General features: G+C 35.3%; 1 protein-coding gene across 1 annotated transcript in view; it reads left to right on the top strand.

Annotated features, from left to right (window-relative positions):
* Nucleotides 1-15,904, top strand: part of LOC131850957 (uncharacterized) — a 70,596-nt gene extending 54,692 nt beyond the window's left edge. Inside the window, exons 4-6 of the mRNA XM_059201376.1 lie at nt 3,173-3,323; nt 13,288-13,409; nt 14,070-15,904. Coding sequence (XP_059057359.1) covers nt 3,173-3,323; nt 13,288-13,409; nt 14,070-15,221 — 1,425 coding nt within the window. The 3' untranslated portion in view covers nt 15,222-15,904. The remainder of the gene's footprint in view (nt 1-3,172; nt 3,324-13,287; nt 13,410-14,069) is intronic.
* Nucleotides 15,905-16,247: the final 343 nt, after the last annotated feature.

Here is a 16,247-nt window from a genome sequence, read left to right as displayed (position 1 = left end):
ATCATGTTGTTATTATAAGTGCGTAGCATCTTCATGTAATATAAATAGGTATATATCAGGGGATTTTTATTATATTTGTGTAGTGATTATGGCTATTCCCGTTTGTCGATGGTTATAACGTACTCTGTGCAAAATACACAGAATAAATAACACAGATTGGCAGTCTGTATTATGAAATGGCGGGAACTGTCAACTAAATTGTGAAGAGTGAATTCGTTTTTTATTTAAATTTTTAAATAAAGAACAGTTTGTATACGCATGCAATGCAATATCATTTTTTCTTTTTAATTTGTTAATTATTTATTGTTATGATTAGAATTGCCAGATTCTTTTGCAGCCTATAAGGTGTAAATGTTTAAATAGGCAAAAAAATACGGGAATTTAGCTTATTAGGGACAAATAAAAATCAAAATTAAATAGTGACATTGTTTATTTTTTTTATATATTTTTCTGAGGAGCAAGTCAGCTTTAACTTATTTTTATTGGTTTTAACATACTTATAGAAATATATAATTATAATCGTAATTAAAAACGGTTATCAACTCGCTTTTTTTTAATTACCGATACGTGCGTGAGTAGTGTTGTCTAACGTAGATCGATCGATTTAATAATAAAAATCAAAGCACGATTCGAACACCGAACAGAGTCAGTCCCGGTGGGACATTTTAATCCACGCCTAAAATGCGGGACGTCCCGGGATATACGGGACGTCTGGCAACGCTAGATACATATTATATATTTTTAATTTTTCCGTATAATTCCGTAATTACTTACAATTAAAATTTAAAATATATGACATTAAACAGCAATATATTCGTGTTACTGGCTAATTGGTCGATGCAAAAACCTAATAACCAATTAATATTTTAATCGATCGATTGAAACCAAGTCTCACGCTGCAATTAGTAATTTTGACTGACATTCAGGGTCGGCTTCTGAATTTAGATTGACTGGTATTTATAAGAATAGATGAATACTCAATTATCCTACACTAGCTGTGCCCGCGGTTTCTCGTGCTAGTATTAATATATTTAATTCTATCAAATACCTTTCAGCACTCAGATGTTATCTTTAATACATAAAGAACACTCAGTTGACTAGTTTGTTACTTATATTTCAAATTTAAAACCATAGTGAGTCACGTGATGTTGGTGGCATCGCGATTATGCCGCCGCTAATTAATATATATATACATGTAATTATAACCGTCTGATATATAGACTGTCTGTACTAATTTTAATTTTAATATTTGCATACCTCTAAGGGGTGCTGCATCTCATGTACTTTTATTAGTTAATAAGATCCGAAACTACCGTGTAGCAAGCAAATAAATAAATAGTAATAATAATAATAATTATTATTATTATTCTTTATTTTTTGTCAGCTTTTGCTGGTTTTCTCCACACTTACGGGCCGAAACTAAGTAAGTGCAGAGTGTGTGTGCGCGTGTATGTATGTGTGAGTGTGTGTGTACTTATTGTGTGCCTGGTGTGACTGGTGTTATATCATTTTCATCGATTATTATTATTATTATTATTATTATTAAAATAAAATAAAAATACAGTAGAATCCCGAATATCCGGACTCTCTAATTATAAAGATGTGATTCATTACTCATTAGTTTTAAAATATAAACATGTTGACAGTTAGCTGTAAGTTTATATTGTTTTAATTAAATAAATACACTAAATAAATAATTACGTCAAAGATCAATAACAAGTTATTACTAACCCAAATTTTAAATTTTCTATCGTTATAGCTCGATTTTTATATACCGTATTATCTAAGTAAAACCAATTACATAATGAAAAATTATTAAGATTTAAATATTGTTGATGTGCTTCGAATTCGGTTATCCGGATTTTCGATTATACGGAATACCCGGGTTTTAATTGATCCGGATAATCGGGATTTTTTTTTATACTACGATGGTGGCAATCTAGCATACGGCCCATCTGATTGTAAAAGGTTACCGTAGCCTATAGACGCCTGAAACACCAGGGGTGTCACATACGCGTTGCCGACCCTTAAGAAACCTTAATATACCCTTCTTGAAATACCCCATGCTGTAGTCTCGTGGGAAAACCTCGTCAGGAAGTTCATTCCACAATCTAAGTGTACGCGGAAAGAAGCTCCTCTGAAAACGCACTATCCGAGACCACTTAGGTTCTAGCAAGTTGGGATTGAGTCCCTACCACGTTGGATTAAAGTATACCCAGTGAAATGGACCATGAGCATTCACCATGATATCATCATCATCTGCTTCTTCCTTATCCCATTTATTTGGGGCGTAGTATGTTTTTCTCTTCCATTCATCCCTGTTCGCAGTCTTCTCGTCATTTACTCCCTTTCTTACAATATCATCTTTCACACAGTCCATCCATCTTTTTCAGCTTCCTCTGCCCTCATATCTATTCATATGTAACACCTAACAACCATGAACAGTCAGAGGTATTGTCAACTCTCGATGTCATTCAACATGATGGCAATAGAAATATAGTAGAAATGATATGTATTCAAATAAACTTAATATAAGCACTTATGAATAGTCACATATTTTATTCTACCGCTCATTACTATCTCATTAATACCTCTACCCAGACCACTTAGGTTCCAGCGTGTGGGGATGAATCCCCATGGATGGATTCCACTGTACTTGAATAGAAATAGAATAGAAATAATCTTTATTCAAATAAACTCATTACAAGCACTTTTGAATAGTCATATTTTGATTCTACCACTCATTCGGAATGTAGATTCATCACAAGAAGAATGAGCAAGAAACTTGAGTGTTGCTCTTTTTAATAGATGTTTTTTTTATATAAATAATTACAGTGTAACAAGTAAGAGGCATGCGACAATCAACATAGAAATCGCTACGCACTCTTATTAGTGTAATCAGATAATATTGTCAGTGCTATGTATTTAAAATTTTTCTACAAAAACATTATTATCGTTATCGAATTCTTCAATTTTATAGTAAGCTTTTTTGCAAAGGAAGTGTTTTATTTGTCATTTAAATCTTTTTTCTGGCAGATTTATAACAGACTCTGGTATTTTATTGTAAAACCTTACGCAATTGCCATAAAACGAATTACTAACTTTAGCCAAACGACATTTAGGTAAAATCAGTTTGTTATTGTGAATGACTTATAAAATCTATTGTTTCCAGGTATACCACATGTGTGATGGTCTCGGCCGCCAGTTCAGCTACACCTGCCCCAATACCACGCTGTTCCAGCAACGGATGCTGATCTGCGACCATTGGTACATGGTGAACTGCTCCAAGTCGGAGAGCGACTACGACGCCAACCTTCTAATAGGTAAGCAGAATTATTTATTTATTTATTCATTTATTTCAGGCAACTAGGCCCATATTATACATAAATACCTTATAGACTAACATACATATAATATAATATTTAAAAACTAATACAATGATATTGTCTGTGTGATCACGGCACTGAAGACGGCAATCTGCCACGGTAGCGCCGATACACCACCCCTTTCGGCCAGTAGTCCTCTTTCATGAAGGTGGGCAACAAGTCGGTGGGGACCAGGGCCACAAACGCTTTGAAATTCGCGTTGTGACTCGACTTCAGCTGCGTTACCCTCAATGTCAGGTTACTCTTGGTACGAATATAGTTGTATGTTACTATAATAATTAGACTGATGATGATGATGATGATGATGTGTCGTATATCCTAAAATATCGTAAAATCAGTTAAATTTGAATATGTATAGATTTATGTATTTCAATAATTGTTCATGACATATATCGGTGCGGTAGTTTGGTGGTTTAACACACCGCTATACTTCCGACGGTCGCGGCTTCGAGTCCTCGCACGCTACAAACATGTGTATTCATGAGTATGGATGTTCATATTGGTTTGGGTGTTTTCTATGTATATTATTTACAAACATATGTATGTATGTATTTATAGCCCACGGGCCCACCCGTTCCACCCCGACCACACTTTTACACACACACACGACACCGTCCTCGCCGGCGAAGACGACGACCTCAAACACACAATATCGCGCATTCAACCGGGCGCCTGCGCGCGCCCGGGCGCTCCACACCGGCGCCCCCGGGCGCCTCTCCGATCGATCCCCCGTCCAATTCAAACGGGGATCGAAATTACGACGGCCTGAGCCGAGGTTCGAACCCCTAGTGGTGCCCTCAGACTAAAGTCGTATCCATCGGGCAGGAATTGGCCTTCAGCCGCTCCATAAGTCCTTCCGCGGGATTGGAGTGCCATCTGCACTCGCCCCATAACGTCCGGTGAAGCTGTAAAGGCCAGCTACGGCCAACAGCATTAGAGTAGTCCGAAAAAAAAAAAAAAAAGAAAAATGTATTTATATCAGTTGTTCTAGTACCCATATCACAAGCTCTGCAGAGTTTGCGACTAGATGCCGCTGTGTGAATTGTGCTGAGATATTATTATTTTTTTTTTTTATCAAAAATCATCTTTTATATAAAATGCCTCTAGATGTTAAGTCCGCACTATGCACCTTTATTTGTGTATTTATACATTCAAGTTTTAATAAACAAATAATTAAAATCATATTGTTTACTTATAATTTTTTTATTATTCTTATTTAGTTACTTAACAAGTTTATTGTGTGTTTAATATTTTATTTTTAATGAATTAATGGCTTAATAGATAATATTCTTACATTTGAATATAAAAATATAAAGTTACAATAATTATTCAAAAGATCAACACGCAAGTTTCTTGCTCGTTCTTCTTGTGATGAGGCATCTATCCGAATGAGCGGTAGATTAAAAAAAAACTATTAAAAAGTGTTAGAATTGTGGTTTATTTGAATAAATATTTTTCTATTCTATTCTTCTAAGACTTGTCAAATGTAACAGTAATATTTGTAGATAACATCGTTACTGTCTGTGCTACAAATCATAGCACAGCTTGAGGCAAATGTCATAAATCACCCGCAAGCGGTTATTAGACGATCTAGAACAAAACCGTGAACAAAAATGCATAACAATGCAATTTTTTGACTCTACTTTCGCTATTACGTCAGGTAACAAGACTTTGTCTAAGTATAGGCTATCTTAGTGACCCCATTCTATTTCCTAGAAATAAATCTATATAGACAGGAGAAAGGATAGCTAATAATCACAGCAAATAGTTCCACCTACCTCGCTTTATGTAACGTAGGTCAGCCACACAATAGGGAATTGGCTAGTATACAGTTAAAAATTATTAATATTTTCATATTGTTCTACTTGATCTGTAATAAATGACCATTTATTCTTTAACTAAAAACAGGATATTAGTTTTTGGGTCAATTTATAATAATATTGCCTGGACAATTCACACAACGCCATCTAGTCCAAAGGTAAGCAGAGCTTGTGTTATGGGTACTGGACATCTGCTGCAAATACATACTTAATTTTTTTTTAAAATAAATAATTAATATACATAGAAAACACGCAGGTCGATACAAATAATCATGCTTATGAATGTAGCGTGCGAGGAATCGAACCATCGAAATTAAAGCTGTGTACTAAACTGCTACAGTACCGAGATCGTCGTTAATAAATAGTTTTTTGAAGTAACAGATTCAGAAAAAGTTACGATTAAAAAAAATATACCCGATAAACATTTGGTTTTTGCTTATATATCGGAGCAACAAAAGGAGCTGGTGTATATCTATATATATATATATATAACTCAAAGGTGACTGACATAGTGATCTATCAACGCACAGCCCAAACCACTGGACGGATCGGGCTGAAATTTGGCATGCAGGTAGATGTTATGACGTAGGCATCCGCTAAGAAAGGATTTTGATTAATTCTACCCCAAGGGGATAAAATAGGGGATGATAGTTTGTATGAAACTTTGTCAATTTGAAATCGATCGGGGTGAGTCTTTGCATTCATAAATCTACTATGAACCATGAATTTGTCATGATGGGCTAACTGACCTGACCTCATGCTCATCTTATCATCTTCCACTGGTGCCCCGCCAGCGTAAACCGTTAGCGCAGGCAGGTGCACCATTCCATTATAATAAAAAAAAAATCTACTATGACGTAGGCACCCCCTAAGAAAGGATTTTGATAAATTCCACCCCTAAGGGGATAAATTAAAGCGAGCGAAGCCGCGGGCAAAAGCTAGTTTAAAATAAGATCGAAACACTTTGCATGTCTTTTTTATATTCACCCTAACTGTAATCATCACAAGCGAGCATGACTTTAAATTTCGCGCCAAACAGATCTCCGAAAACTGGGCAATTTTTCGTCCCAGAGTTCAAATCGAAGTCACAAGGAATCATAATTATAAAACGGGACAGTCTCGTTCAAAACGGAACGTTTTATTAGGTTTTAGATATTTATTCTCATTAAGAATTACAAATAATTCACTTAACATGAGAACTAAAAGCATAAACTTATACAAAATTAAATATTAGTGGAAATACAAAAGAAGGTGTACATATATAATGCGGACGGTGCAGTAACAAAGTCTACGCAGTAACTACCCGCATAAATGATAACATTTATTGGTTGCTTACCGCGCATAGATGGCCTCAGCGGTACTGGGTTCACATGTACACAGATGTATCAGATCATCATGTACTAGATGTGGCATATTAGAGTGTTTATTTTTTTTTTGAACGTTTGGTCATATTATCTGCGATCGATAGATTAGATTCAATTCGTTCATTGTACATCGAATAGTTGATTAATCGAGTCATGACTTTATCAATGAGTAGTGTCAATCAAATCTCATCAGGCTTTATTGAAGTGACGTTCAACATTCTGATGTTATGGCGGGAAATGAGTTTATTGATCTGATTATGAATTTACAATAGTTTATTGATTATATAAACCAGCGCGTTTTGAAATATGAAATTTATGATATATTTAACAATATATGACGACCTCGGTGGTCTAGCGGTCTAGCACACCGCTTTACGTCCGATGGTCGCGGGTTTGATTCCTCGCATGTCACAAACATTTGTATTCATAAGTATGATTGTTTGTATTTGTCTGGATGTTTTCTATGTATAATATGTATATATTTACGAAAAACAAATTATCTATGTACTTGTATCAGTTATCTAGTACCAATAACACAAGCTTTAGCTAGCTTAACTTGGGTCTAGATGGCGCTGTGTGAATTGTCCTGAGATTATTATTATTATATAATACATGTACACCCGTGCAACGCCGGGACGAGTAGCTAGTAAATCATAAACTAAACACATGAGTTAGTTACGTGAATAGACATAATCAAATGATTCTTGCCCTTGACTTGGCTGCTTGACCGCTGTATATGATGATCGCCAATAAATAACCTATGATTGGGCCAAACATTCGATGTTGGCGTTGCGTGACCCCACAATAATTAAGAATAATATATATATATATATATATATATATATTATTCTTAATAAGATAACTTAAGAAGATACATATATATATATATATATATATATACATGCAAATATTTCCTTGTTAATTTAGGAAGCTTTTAGCGTTCGTGAACTTGTTAGTATGTAAGAATTAATTATTTGAATAAAAAAATATTTAATACTTAATTTTGTGTGTAGGCTGCAGTTAATACATAACCTTATAAATATTGACATTAACATTTGACGGCCGTTGGTCGTGGGTTCGATTCCTCGCACGGTACAAACATTTTATATTCATGGGTATGATTGTATCTGTTTGGGTGTTTTCTACGTATAATATGTATATATTTACGAAAAAAAATCTATGTATTTGTATCAGTTGTCTCGTACCCATAACACAAGCTTCAGCTAGCTTAACTTAAGTCTAGATGGCACTGTATGAATTGTCCTGAGATTATTATTATTATTAACAAAAATCTCACAAAATATAGTTCAATACGTTTATAACTGTTTATAGCTAAGTTTACAACTAACAAAATCGCAGATGAATAAATCTGGAATCAATAATTAACAAAACGCCTACTAAATCTATATAGGCAAAACTAACAATGATAGGGATAAGCCCCTCCGATCGATCCCCCGTCCAATTCAAACGGGGACCGATGTTACGACGGCCTGAGCCGAGGTTCGAAACCCTAGCGGTGCCCTCAGACTAAAGTTGTATCCGTCAGGCGGGGGTTGGCCTTCAGCCGCTCCAAAAGTCCTTCCTTGGTTTGGAGTGTCATCTGCACTCACCCCCTATCGTCCGGTGAAGGTGTAAAGGCCAGCTGCGGCCAACAGCATTAGAGTAGTCCGAAAAAAAAAACAGTCCACGTTACAACTCCGCGTCGAATGTAGTAGCATAACGTGGACTGACTTTACACTGGACTTAAATCTATGTTATGTGAAAAGGTACTAATGGAAGGGTGTCGAGTGTTTACAGAAATATTACAAGTATATTACAATTATATAGCATTAGAGTAGTCCGAAAAAAAACAGTCCACGTTACAACACGCGTCGAATGTAGCAGTATAACGTGGACTGACTTTACACTGGACTTAAATCTATGTTATGTGGAGAGGTACTAATGGAAGGGTGTCGAGTGTTTACAGAAATATTACAAGTATATTACAATTATATAGCATTAGAGTAGTCCGAAAAAAAACAGTCCACGTTACAACACGCGTCGAATGTAGCAGTATAACGTGGACTGACTTTACACTGGACTTAAATCTATGTTATGTGAAAAGGTACTAATGGAAGGGTGTCGAGTGTTTACAGAAATATTACAAGTATATTACAATTATATAGCATTAGAGTAGTCCGAAAAAAAACAGTCCACGTTACAACACGCGTCGAATGTAGCAGTATAACGTGGACTGACTTTACACTGGACTTAAATCTATGTTATGTGGAGAGGTACTAATGGAAGGGTGTCGAGTGTTTACAGAAATATTACAAGTATATTACAATTATATAGCATTAGAGTAGTCCGAAAAAAAACAGTCCACGTTACAACACGCGTCGAATGTAGCAGTATAACGTGGACTGACTTTACACTGGACTTAAATCTATGTTATGTGAAAAGGTACTAATGGAAGGGTGTCGAGTGTTTACAGAAATATTACAAGTATATTACAATTATATAGCATTAGAGTAGTCCGAAAAAAAACAGTCCACGTTACAACACGCGTCGAATGTAGCAGTATAACGTGGACTGACTTTACACTGGACTTAAATCTATGTTATGTGGAAAGGTACTAATGAAAGGGTGTCGAGTGTTGACAGAAATATTACAAGTATAGGTGTGTGTGTGTGTTTGTCCTGTATTCTCAGAAACGGCTTAACCAATTCAGTTGCGGTTTACACTAATGTATTGCGGTAAGATTCACTTATTTTTTTTTTTATTTCAATAGTTTACAACTCCTTTGTTTGTAACAAAACAGTATTAAACACTTTTTATTTCAAATACCACAACATGAAGTTACATTATTCAATATGATTTTTTTAGTAAACACCAGTTTTGCAAAGCAGTTATTTCAAAGAGATTTTTTTTTTATATTGTTACGTAAATATGTTTTTGTTAAGATACTGTATATTGTTTTGATAAAAATATATTATTTATAATATATTATTTAGGTTTTCATTTCAATTTCAACAGATTTAATCTTATTGTGTTTTTATATTTGAGCCTAAATAAATTAGTGCTGGTTGGTAGTTTGTATTCATACGTTTCGATTTGTAAAATGTGAACTTACAAGGATTGTTTAAAAGAGCAACACACAAGTTTCTTGCTTATTCTTCTTGTGATGAGACAGCTTTCCGAATAAGCGGTAGATTTAAAAAAATGTTGACTATTCAAAAGTGCTTAAATTAAGTTTATTTGAATAAAAGATTTTCTATTCTATTCTATTCTAATTCTAGTTTATATTTTTCTTAAATTATCCCTCAGTAACACTGTACTTGTCTATGATCATACCGATGTACCCTACCCCTCCGATCGATCCCCCGTCCAATTCAAACGGGGATCGAAATTACGACGGCCTGAGCCGAGGTTCGAACCCCTAGCGGTGCCCTCAGACTAAAGTCGTATCCGTCAGGCGGGAGTTGGCCTTCAGCCGTTCCATAAGTCCTTCCGCGGGTTTGGAGTGCAATCTGCACTCGCCCCTAACGTCCGGTGAAGCTGTAAAGGCCAAAAGCATTAGAGTAGTCCGAAAAAAAAAAATTAAAAGAAAAAAACTGATGTACCAATATATATCATCAGTAGATCTATAGGTATATAATTAGTATGTGTGTAAACTTGGGTTTTTACATTAACACCAGGTAAATCGTTTACAAACTATATAAATTACACATAAGTAAATCTGTCCATCCGTATATATCCGTAATTATTATAGAAATCAACATTTATCAATAAAGAAAATACTAAGTTAGAGTTTAATCTATATACATATAAATAAAATTGGAGTGTCTGTTTGTAACATTGAAATAACCGTTTTTTACTACATGCATATGAATATAAATACGGTATATACATCAAACTAACATTTTTTACAATTTTTGTCTGTCTGTCTGTCTGTTCCGGCTAATCTCTAAAATGGCTGGACCGATTTTGACGGGACTTTTTTGGCAGGTAGCTGATGTAATAAGGAGTAACTTAGGCTACTTTTATTTTAGAAAAAATAATTTATTTTATTATAAAAATAAATTCCATGCGGACGAAATCGGGGTACAACTAGTTTAATATATTATTAAAACTGTAATTCATTAAATTAAGTAACGAAAATATCGTGTAATCAATTACTTTATCTACAGCTATAAAAACAATTTTTTTATATATATCTCTTATATATTGAGGGATTTGTTCTCCCTTTGAGGGGGTGATAGACGAGGGTTGAAGTCAGGCCGGTCATAAAAAAACTGAAGCCAAAACCATTCTCTCGTGATATGAATTTGAGTGAAAGAATTGATGATGATGAGAAACTGAAGACAAAACCATTCTCTCGTGATATGAATTTGAGTGAAAGAATTGATGATGATGAGGGGGTGATAGACTTGTGGCGATTTACGGATAGTGCGCGGCCACACCGTTGCCTAGCGACGTTGTGGACTGCTTATAACAAGCCTGTCAGATTGGGATCTAATCGCTTCTTCCCATACATTTAATTTTATTTTTTTATATAACTAGCTGTCCCGGCAAACGTTGTTTTGCCTTAAAATAAAAAAAAAAATAGGGGTGGACTACCCCTAACAATTAGGGGGATGAGAAATAGATGTTGGCCGATTCTCAGACCTACTCAATACGCTCAGAAAATTTCATGAGAATCGGTCAAGCCGTTTCGGAGGAGTATGGGAACGAAAACTGTGACACGAGAATTTTATATATAAGATATACATGTAATGCGTAGGAATGAAGATCATATATTAAGGAAGGTGTTACATCTGAATGTGGATGGTTATAAGGGCAGAGGAAGACCGAAAAAGAGATGGATGGACTGTGTGAAAGATGATATGGTAAGAAAGGGAGTAAATAACGAGATGACTGCGAACAGAGATGAATGGAAGAGAAAAACATATTACGACGACCACAATGTATATATACTAGCTGACCAGGTAAACTATTAAAAATACTCCTGTATGAGAACGAAAACTGTGACACGAGAATTTTATATATAAGATAATTAAACTATGCAACTATTGTAAATAACGCAAGAATTTGTACATGTACATTTGTACACCACTGGACTAGTTGTGTCATCTTCCTTCACCTGTTTCAGGCGTTCATAGGCTACGGTAACCATTTACCATCAGATGGGCCGTATGCTTGATTGCCACCATAGTATGTAGATAAAAAAAAACCTGTCTCTGCACTTTAATTCGCAAAAATGGGAAAATATGAATAAAAGTTTGCAATATACTTAATGATTACCAATGTGTTTGTTTATTAATAATTAATGATAAACAAACTTTAATAATCTTTATGTAAGAAATATATCAAACATTTTTTTTTATAGAATGTAGGTATAACTGAATAGCAAAAGGCGCTAAATTTAACAGCTCATTCAATATTGGAGGTGTCAAATACCAAATGTTGTTTGCTAACACGTAATTGATGTTTATATAGGTATCAAAAGTCAATATTATGTACGTACCTTTTGGTAATTAATAATGTTAGAGAATATCTATATATGTATATATATATTACTTAAAGGTGTCTGACATAGTGATCTATCAACGCACAGCTCAAACCACTGGACGGATCGGGCTGAAATGTGGCATGCAGGTAGATGTTATGACGTAGGCATCCGCTAAGAAAGGATTTTTATTAATTCTACCCCCAAGGGGATAAAATAGGGGATGAAAGTTTGTATGAAACTTTGTCAATTTTAAACCGATCGAGCTGAGACTTTGCATGCATAAATCTACTATGACGTAGGCATCCCCTAAGAAAGGATTTTGATAAATTCCACCCCTAAGGGGATAAATTAATGAGAGCGAAGCCGCGGGCAAAACCTAGTCTATACATTAAATAAAATTGGAATGTCTATTTGTAATATTGAAATAACCGTTTTTTACTATATGCATATGAATATAAATACGGTATATACACCAAAATAACATTTTTTACGATGTTTGTCTGTAGAATAGAATAGAATAGAATAGAAAATCATTTATTCAAATAAACTTAATTTAAGCACTTTTGAATAGTCATAACAATTTGTTTTTTATCTACCACTCGTTCGGAAAGCTGTCTCATCACAAGAAGAACGAGCAAGAAACTTGTGTGTTGCTCTTTTAAATAATCCTTGTAAGTTTACATTTACAAGTCGAAACGTGTGAATACAAACTACCAACAAGCACTAATTTTTTGGGTCAAATATAATCTTGCAATAAGATTAAATCAGTCGTAGTGATAAGAGCAGACCAGTCCCTACAAGCAGCACTCGTTCACGAGTATGACGGATGAGCCAGCCATCACTGCGCTCGACCATATTTTAGGTCTGTTTGCTTCGCCTAATCTCTGAAATGGCTGGACCGATTTTGGCGGGACTTTTGTTGGCATGTAGCTGATGTAATAAGGAGTAACTTGGGCTACTTTTATTTTAGAAAATGCAGTTAAGTTCCACGCGAACGCAGTCGCGGGTACAGCTAGTAAATTATATAGATATCAATGTTAGAAAGAAAAGACATAGAAAACACCTAGACTAAAAAAAATGTCGTCATAAATACAAATCTTTGTACTGTATGAGAAGGAGAACCTGCGACCGTCAGATGTAAGGCAATGTGCTAAACCATATGGACCACATTAGTGACACATATTATATATACATGTGTTAATCACAATATGATTGTTACATTGCAGGTCAGCGTGATAAACCGTTCGTATCTGAAGAGGAGATGCGCCTGCGCACACCACGCCCTGACATCTTGTCTGTACCGCCCAACAACAACTACTACGATGGACTCAGAGAAGCAGAGTCTAAGGTAAATGTATACTGCATATTCTATGTGGTTGTAGCCCATTTATTCATGAACGAAATATCCCCTTTGGAAAGTTTACACTCTTTCCAGAGGAGATAAAAACGATCGCTCCTAAGAATATCCTTCAATTCTTGTCCCTGACGGGTCTAGGTAGCGAACTCTGAAAAGGGCGAGCACAATAGATCTATGTAGTTCGCAGTGCTACAGGTGCTAAACCTGACAATAGCCCATACAACCCAATAAAAAAAATGTAAATCTATACTTGAGTTGAATTAGGTTTTGTTGTTTTTTAATTGTCAAACTGATCACCTCGGCGGTCTAGTGGTTAAGAACACTACTTTACGTCCGATGGTCGTGGGTTCGATTCCTCGAACGGCACAAACATTTGTATTCATAAATATAATTGTTTGTATCGGTCTGGGTATTTTCTATGTATAATATGTATGTATTTACGAAAAAAATGTCTAACACAAGGTTTAGCTAGCTTAACTTGGGTCTAGATGGCGCTGTATAAATTGTCCTGAGATTATTATGATATCTGTAAATGTATCATTATGATCTATATGATATATGATATTAGATAAAATACCATTTCTGAAAATTAAGAGAAAGTAAATAGAAATCACGAACTAACAAATAAACAAAACTGTTTTCCTTTTTCAGTTTCCGGTCCACCCAGGAAACAGCATCGTCGGCATTGCTGATACAATATCAAATGTTAACAACAATGGTTTAGATAGCGGCAAGAATTACAGACCTCCAACATCATGGTCTACCGGCGTCGGAGACAGAGGTCAATCTTCAAATAACAAGCCGGTCGTCAATCAAGAGCAGACTCATGACAATATAGCTGGTGCTGCATCACAAACCTTTACACCAACCTTCAGCACTCCTCAGGATACTGAAGCATCTGTTTCGCAAACTACCAGAAAACCTAATAATAAAATTCCAACTCTAGATTTAAATCCACTACTACCTCCATTCTCGACTACAACTGACTCTTCCACTTCTGCTGAGATGAATATTGATCTCAGAATGGGAACAGATTCATCAGAAGATCCAGTATACAACTTCATTAAACGTTTCGATCCTAATGCACCGAATTCTCATAAAACAGCTATGACCAGATCCGAAATAATAAATATTAATGAACATCTGCCAGCTGGTCAAGTAAGTTCCGAAGACGAGAGAACTCCACGGAAGAGTAAAAATGAAGGAAACTTTAATACAGTTCAGCAGGACAACGATAAGAACTTTTCAGAAAAATCTAGATTTGATTCTGTTAATATAAAGTCCACTTTTACAACGGAACCATCTTTTAGGTCTACAGATAATGAACCAAAAGTGAATCAAGTACCACTACCGGAAAAAGATTTATTGCCGCCAAAAACTGATTTCTCTGAGCAACCAGCATCAACTATGGGTCCGCCGATCTATTATGAGTGGAAATGGGCAGTACCCGCGTTCGATTTCGATCTCCCTAAGCAGAACAACGCTACAGATGATGCTGAACAAAATCCAAAAGTCATTCAGGGGCGTAGTCCCTTCAGTTCTGTTACACGACCTCCACCCGTAACGGTAGATCCCACTCCAAGTAACACAGAGTACAATATTAGTTCTTACTTCGTACCTGATTATGTTTTTCCCTTGGATAAAGCACATCCAGGATATGAGGAGGATAACGCTGAAACGTCGTTCCAGGTAAAGGTTTCAAGACCTGGGAGAGCTAGTTTTGGGGAGAATCCTAATTGCCCGCATTGCCACCCCGCTTACCTCAAACCTGGTTCATGTGAGCCCTGTATTGTGAAGCGGTAACACCCTATTTTGTTATAGTAAAAGTCTTACGATACTTAGTAATTAATCAAAGAAAGCCATTGTACTAATTTTGTACGCATTAAACTGTAAATATACATTCAGTCTAAATAATTAATTATATTATAAGCAATTGACTACATTTCGATTCTTGTTTAAAGCGCAGAAAATAATGTAAGTACACAAATCAAATCAAAATATCTTTATTTATGTAGGTTTATTACGTACTTTTATGATATGTTACATCTACCGTCAGTTCGAAGTGCTTTTGAGCTGAGAAGAACTGGCAAGAAACTCAGCGCAGACTCTTTTCAGATGAGATGGTTACAAAAATACAGATTCATTTTATAATTCAATTTGAGAGAATATAGTGACCACCAGCATATGCTATTGCATTTTTATCAAAAAGAAGTAATTTAATTATTAGTCTTAATGCAAACAGACCAGTTCTTAGAAGCAACACCCGTTCACGAGTATGACGGACAAAAAGTTCTAAATCTCTACTACTTTTTTCAATAGGTAACACTTAATATTAAGTCAATGAAGTCGTGTTATTATAATAATTAATAACTAATGAAATATTACTTTATTATTGTTAGAAAATGCTGTTATTTCCGTTTGGTTTTATTTAGCATTTATCTCCGACAAATATAGCTGTATTTAAATTATTAATTAAGGATTCATTTCTTCTTCTTCTTGTTCTTAGCATTTTTCTACTTTATGTGGGGTAGGCTCTTAATTAAAGATGCAGTTCTTCTTAGCACAGTCCCACTTTATGTGGGGTCGCATCTTAATTAAGAATTCATTTCTTCTTCTTGTTCTTAGCATTTTTCTACTTTATGTGGGGTTGGCTCATAATTAAAGATGCAGTTCTTCTTAGCACAGTCCCACTTTATGTGGGGTCGCATCTTAATTAAGGATTCATTTCTTCTTCTTGTTCTTAGCATTTTCCTACTTTATGTGGGGTTGGCTCTTAATTAAGGATACAGTTCTTCTTCTTTCTTTTAACACTGCCCCACATTATGTGGG

This window comes from Achroia grisella, unplaced genomic scaffold (genome assembly GCF_030625045.1).
Source record: "Achroia grisella isolate CSIRO2021 unplaced genomic scaffold, CSIRO_AGI_Agris_v1 utg780, whole genome shotgun sequence".
NCBI classification, from domain to species: domain Eukaryota; kingdom Metazoa; phylum Arthropoda; class Insecta; order Lepidoptera; family Pyralidae; genus Achroia; species Achroia grisella.
The sequence above is the reverse complement of the archived record's forward strand: the minus strand, read 5'-3'. Positions and strand labels throughout refer to the sequence as shown.